This window comes from Olea europaea, unplaced genomic scaffold (genome assembly GCF_002742605.1).
Source record: "Olea europaea var. sylvestris unplaced genomic scaffold, O_europaea_v1 scaffold1146, whole genome shotgun sequence".
In the NCBI taxonomy this organism is placed as follows: domain Eukaryota; kingdom Viridiplantae; phylum Streptophyta; class Magnoliopsida; order Lamiales; family Oleaceae; genus Olea; species Olea europaea.
The window spans coordinates 55,742-62,163 of record NW_019228853.1 but is presented as its reverse complement, the minus strand read 5'-3'; the positions used below and the strand labels follow the sequence as shown (position 1 = coordinate 62,163).

At 34.1% G+C, this 6,422-nt stretch overlaps 1 protein-coding gene across 1 annotated transcript; it reads right to left on the bottom strand.

Annotated features, from left to right (window-relative positions):
- Positions 1-1,931: 1,931 nt before the first annotated feature.
- Positions 1,932-2,616, bottom strand: LOC111373596 (probable serine/threonine-protein kinase PBL26). Its single transcript, XM_022996151.1, has 3 exons — positions 2,553-2,616; positions 2,200-2,402; positions 1,932-2,117 (listed from the first exon to the last, which is right to left on the bottom strand). Exons 1-3 carry the CDS (start codon positions 2,614-2,616, stop codon positions 1,932-1,934), a joined length of 453 nt encoding a protein of 150 aa, XP_022851919.1.
- Positions 2,617-6,422: the final 3,806 nt, after the last annotated feature.

The window sequence follows — 6,422 nt, the reverse complement described above, 5'->3', positions numbered from 1 at the left end:
TGCGCACAATCAATGAATAGTCAAACGCACACGGCCGAAACTAGTGGGGATGGTGTCGGCCGTATACACTCCGACGATCAAGTCAGGTTTAAGCGGTCGGAACAATACCCAGGGGCTATGCAAATCAATGAAAAAGGGGGAGGAGAAAATATATAAGCTTGCAATGGAATGTTATGTAGTAAGAGTTTCATTACCTTTGCCTCTTGCCAAACCTTGGGTATTTATAGGTGGTATGAACCGTTGGATGTGGGACGCGTGTATACATCTAGCGGTATGAGGCGTCCGCTCATAAGCGTCAATCAGCCGCGTCTGTAGAGTGGGCGGACAGTTTGTTTCTTCTGAGTTGAATTGACATAAAGTTGATAAGTCATATCAACTAGCCTCGTGGAGACGTCAAATCAATTTAAACCTTAGGTGCATAAAGGATCTTGGAATAAATCTCTTTCTGAGCTTGGCGGCGGATCTTCTGACCGGGGTCCACTTGGTCTTGACCTCGGGGGCGAGGTGCTTTGGCAGGTCAGTAATAGGAATCGCTTGTATCACTTCGGAAACACTTCAGACGGGTCTTTATCAGGTCGGAATATGTGGTGCTGCGCGTTCCGAGGCGTATAAGATCGGAGCATAACAAATTTTTAATGGAATAAATGTTCATCTCATTTCATAACTGGATTAGTTGATTGGTATGAAATTCTTCCTTCCTAAATTCAAGACAACTTGGGCCTTTTTCAAAAATGTTATTATTTTTCTTACTTTTATTATATAAAATTCGACCTACACAAGTAGCTTATCAAGACTTAATTCACAATCGACCTTTTTTCCACAATTTTTGTACCATCGAAGCAAAGTTGACGAGAATTTTTAGTATAATTAGACATTCTTTCTTTTTTTTAGCATGAATTTCAAAAATATCTAGGCATTCTCTCTTTTTTTCTTGTACGGATTTCCAAATATCATATATTCTTGTCAAAGTAAATAAAGTTAACAAGTTCCACTTCTAATTCGTTTAAACGCGATAGGCTTTCTCAATTCAATTTAAATCAACAACGGGCAATAATCTCTTATGGTTGTAGGTGCCGGTCCAACCCCAGCCAACCATTTTAACGCCTCTAATTATTAGTTTGTTTTTCGAAATTCATCCACTCGCTTCCTTGAATATCAGTTCAAAGTATTTTAGTATTATCGTAATAGGAGTTTGTGTTATCTTAACATATGTATGTTATCAAGAATATATCTATATTCTAGCAACGAAAAGATAATTTAACTTACAAGTTACTAGATTTTGTTGTTCTTGCCTTCTTGTAGTATTGACTGCTCTTCTTCCTATGATTAGCTCCAACAATACAACGATATAGTTAATGTCTGATTGCACAGTTAATTGACCGGTTCTTTGGTACTTTGGGGGCACAATCAGGGGTGAATCTTGGGGCCGGGTTCAGTTAGGACGGACTGCAAGCGCTGAAAGCTTACTATTGACAACCAACGTCTGTGATAACCAGGTTGTTTATTAATATTTAATTAAATAATATTCAAAAAATCGTACGGATTAGAACTAAAAAAACTAGATACATCATTAGAATTAGAACTAGGTACGAACTTTCATTTTGGATGAAAAAATCGTTCCATAATCTACAACATGCCCTAATTATTTTTCAATTAAATAGACAATATATATTAACAAAATGTCAATATTCAGTTTACAATTAAAGTTAATTAAACAAACATTATTATATCAACAAAATTGAAATTATTTATATGCTTATATCAATTTTATGTAGTTGTATGATTCCACTTTTTCGCAATCGATTTTTTGTGGACGAAAAGTGGAACATTTTATTAATTTTAAATAAGTTTTATTGAAAGATTCTTTATGATACTAAGGCCAATTTACAAATTCATCCACCATTAATAGATCAAACTTTCAAATCAATTGGTTAGCGGGAAAAAAGAAAAGAAAAGAAGAGAAAAAGATCCCAACGACATGTAGACACCAAAAGTCTCTGTTCTCCTATTAGATTTACTAAATGCTGGTGGTGTAAAAGGCTCATCATCAAAACCTCCATAAGAAATTCTTCGTTTCCTTGTAATCCATTATGGTCGAGTTTCTTCAGAGCTACAATCTGAACTAGTCGACCTATTATCAGCTCGTTTAAAGAAATGAAATGAAAAAAGCCAAGTTTTTTGAATTTACGTAAGACTTACTTGTCTTGTTTTATCGAGACGACCTTTATAAACTCGTCCAAATCCACCTTCTCTAGTGACTGTGAGACATTCTTGTCTAAAATTCTTCGTTGCTATAGCCAGTTCTCGGAAGGTGAAAGTTTGTGCTACAATGTTGTTATTGCCTCCTCCTTTATCAGTAGCCTTATTATTCGTAGCTTCTTTTTGTGTCTTTCTAGGATTTTCTGCACAAGAAACAAAACATATAATCCTTTGATTTATGTAATCAATTCAAGCAACTGTTGTTATTATGTAATAAGTATGGATTGAACCACTTCATCTAAGAGTTCAAATTGTCAACGAGGAGAGTAGTACATTGTTCAAATGTTTGAGACCGAGAGATTTGGACAAAGGAGCACGAGAGAGGGTTGGAAAAACAGACGGACAGCCCAAGTGCATGACCGGGCACAACACGCCAACTCCATCAGTGAATTTTGTCTCTGCTGGTCACATGGGTGCACGGCCGCAGTGCGACTGCGCGACTGACATTTTTCAAACAGGAAACTAGCAGTTAGGCTAATTTCTCATGCATCTTTTCATCTTTTTCACCAATAATCATGTCAAGCCGTTTCATTCAATTCTTCATTTTTTCTTTGTTGTTCATTCTTCTATTCTTTGCTAGTAGATTGAACCATAAATAAGTGGAAGCGGCTTTTTCGCTACTAGATTGAACCATCTCATGATTCTTATCTAATAGATTAAGGCAGTAGAGATGGCACGAACTTGTTCGTCTAAGTTTTGACGTCGACAACCGGAATACCTACTAAAGCAAGATTCTCTAATTAATATTGTAATCTGGCCTTTCTTTAGGGAAAAAAGAGCATGAACAATATGATCCTAATGTCAATTTCAGTTTCTGAATATTCTGCGGTTGGGAATGTTGTTGTAATTGTAATTGTGGTTGTGAATGTGGTGGATGCGGTCTCTGTGCAGTCAGGTGGCAGGCGACGGCCCTCCATAGCTGTTGGATAATTTCTTTTCACGGGATGAGAAACATGAAAAACAGCTCATTTGCAATCTTCACCAGCAAATATTCCAATTGATCTCGACTTTTTTTCTCCCAAAAGGCCGATCAAAATCTTGATTTTACAAAAGAGGAAATTAGGCCATATACCCCATTTTTTAAAAAAGTTTTGATTAACACCTTTAAAATTATTTAAATATTTTAAAGAAGTATTATTTACATCCTAAATTGATAAAATCAAAATCAAAACTGAACCCAATTCTACAAGCCCTAATCCCCTAAAATGCTTGGAAGAAATCCCTAAAACGCCTGATGCCCTAATCGTAAACTCCTAAATCGCAAAATTCAGAAGCCTTCCCTTCTCTCCAACAACATTCGACTATAAATCTCCATTTTCGATCAATCTCTTCTTCGTTTTTCCTTTGTAACCGTTCAGTTCCGTTCGTTTTTCCTTCATAACTGTGTAAATCTCGTATTTCTGCAATGTCTGAGAAAAGTGGATCGAAGAGGAGGCAAAGAAATCTCGAAGAACCATCCTCAAAAAGAGGACCAAAATTTCTTCATCTTCTTATAAACGAAGGTAAAAACATTTTTTTTTATGTTTTATTGACTTATATTGCGTACATTGTCTTGTTCTTTACTATTTTTGTGTGTTTCTCAATGGTTTTTGAACATTTTGTGCAGTGATTGTAGATTGTGTAGTTTTCTCAATGGTTTTAGTACATTTTACTGATTTTAGTACAAATTGTTGCTACTGTGGGTTTTGGTTTTGGTGATACATTTCTCATTTTATTCTTCTACGTAGCACCTGTCTTTTTGTTGTATGAAGTGATTTTCCATTTAAGCTAAAAACATTAATTCCTGCTTCCATATTCTTGTGATAGCCCTAGCGAGTTTACTATGTTGTTCTACCTATAGTATTTAATAGTGACAGAGCCAGCATTCGTGTCTAATGAACATTCTGAATCTATAATGTGTATGTAGAAGCTGCCACCACTATAGTCCGCAAGGCAAATTGCCTGTCATAGTGGCATTTAAGTTTCCCACCGTATGCAATAGCTTGAAGCATGACTAAAACTCTATCAATTTATCATTACACACTTGAAAACCATACTGTGGGATGCCAAAAATTATGGTCCTTTCTGAATATTGTTTAGAAAAGTGAGTTTGAACATCAAAGCATCTTTAGAAAAGTGTCAAGGCATGGCACAATCACAATCAATTGGCTAGTGCTTATGCATGGTGGTTGTGCCTTTGTTTATATGATTTTCCAATGAACAAATTTTCTCATCTATTGCACTTGGTGTTAAGATTGAAGTATTGATATTCTAATGATAAGCCTTTAGCTTTCCATTTAAATTCTTGATTAAGGTTTTGATCTTTTGAATGATTGACGTATGTACAAGTCTACAGGTAACTTTAATTGAGTTTTTTGGCCGTCACTCAAATCTATCTGCACCCGAATTTGTCAATTCACACTTCAAATTTATTATTTGATCTGTGATTGAAGAGTGAATATCATCTGAGTGCATTAAATTCTTTTTAGGGAGAGTCCAGCTTATAATCCATTGGCAGTGAACTATATGTTACTTTTTTTTTGTCACTTTTTTTATTCTCTGTCACTTTTTTTTATTTTATGTTACTTTTCCAAGTATATGCACTCTTTTAGTTACAAATATATTTTCAATCATTTGAGTGCATTAAATTCTTTTTTGTCCAACTTATAGTCCATTAGCAGTGCACTATATGTCACTTTTTTTTTTTTAGTTTTTGTCACTTTTTTTACTTTGTGTCACTTTTTTTATTTTATGTCACTTTTCCAAGTGTATACGCTCTTTTAGTTACAAACATGTTTTCAATCATCTGAGTGCATTAAATTCTTTTTTGTCCAGCTTATAGTCCATTGACAGTTCACTATATGTCACTTTTTTTACCATGTCATTTTTTCAAAAATTTTATGGCACTTTTCTAAGTGTGTGCATTCTTTTAGTTATAAACATGTTTTTAATCATTTGAGTGCATCAAATTCTTTTTTGTCCATTGGCAGTGCATTATATGTCACTTTTTTTTTTTTTTAGTTTTTGTCACTTTTTTGACTCTGTGTCACTTTTTTTAACTTTATGTCACTTTTCTAAATGTATGCACTCCTCTTTTAGTTACAAACATGTTTTCAATCATTATAACATGTTTGAAATGTGTATGTTATAGACTTTCATAATGCATGTACTTCTTCTTGAATTTTATTTTAATTTTTTTTTTGTAGGATTGGGATTTATTAATCCCTCAATGCTGTTGGTTTAAAGGAAAAGTGACATTGTTAACTCCACAAGAGGTTATAATAGATTTGAATGAAAAATTTAGTCCATATCAAAGGACTTTATTCAAGAATACATGCTTTGGTGCCTTCATTGATTTGAAGGAAATAATCTTGCAACCACAGTTGATACACCAGTTGCTGCTCAGACAAGTTAAACAGCCAAATTCAAATGAAATGTGGTTTCATATCTATGATAAATTGGTGAGATTTTCAATCAAAGAGTTATGTTTGATATCAGGGCTTAAGTGTACTGGAAATGGTGATCTAACTCGATATAGAATGAAGAGTCGTTTAAAAGAACAATACTTCAAAGATCACGAAAGTGTCACAACAAAAGAGGTTCAAGAAGTGTTTTTAAATTTGCCTGCTGACACTGTAGATAAAGATGTTGTGGATATAGGCATAGTTTATTTGATTACATCCTTCCTATTTGGTACATCCTATCATAAGGGAGTTGATGACTCATTTTTTTACCTTGTGGAGTCTGAGGATTTGAATTCTTTTCCATGAGGTATAGAAATTTTTAGGATAACTCTATCATCCCTAAAGAGTGCATTTAATTAGAAAATGAAGAATATCTTTATGGAAAAGAAGTTTTTGGAGTATAGATTGAATGACTTCCTTGTTTCTTTTCAAGTATGGATTTATGAAACAATTCCTGTTATTGCTTGGAAAAATTATTACATTAAGCATGAATCTTAGGGTCCTTGGATGTTGAGTTGGAGTAGCAATCAACATGTGACATCTATGGGGTTAAGGAAAACCATTTTTGATTTGATTAAAGTAAGTTTTTTTACTCTTTTATTGTTTATATTATGTCTTTAGTTTATCTTTTGTTGTTATTAATACGATTATGTATTTTTCAGTTGGAAGTGAATCAAATTGTGCCTCTTGAAGCTGAGAAGGGAGAAGAGTATGTGGTTG

Bases quoted from the DNA above. Each gene is read 5' to 3' on its own strand.
- LOC111373596 (XM_022996151.1), bottom strand. From the start codon at position 2,616: ATGCACTTGGGCTGTCCGTCTGTTTTTCCAACCCTCTCTCGTGCTCCT. The intron at 2,403-2,552 runs GTCTCAAACATT...TTTCTTGTGCAG, and splicing joins TCCTTTGTCCAAATCTCTCG to AAAATCCTAGAAAGACACAA. The intron at 2,118-2,199 runs GTAAGTCTTACG...CGACTAGTTCAG, and splicing joins GTCTCGATAAAACAAGACAA to ATTGTAGCTCTGAAGAAACT.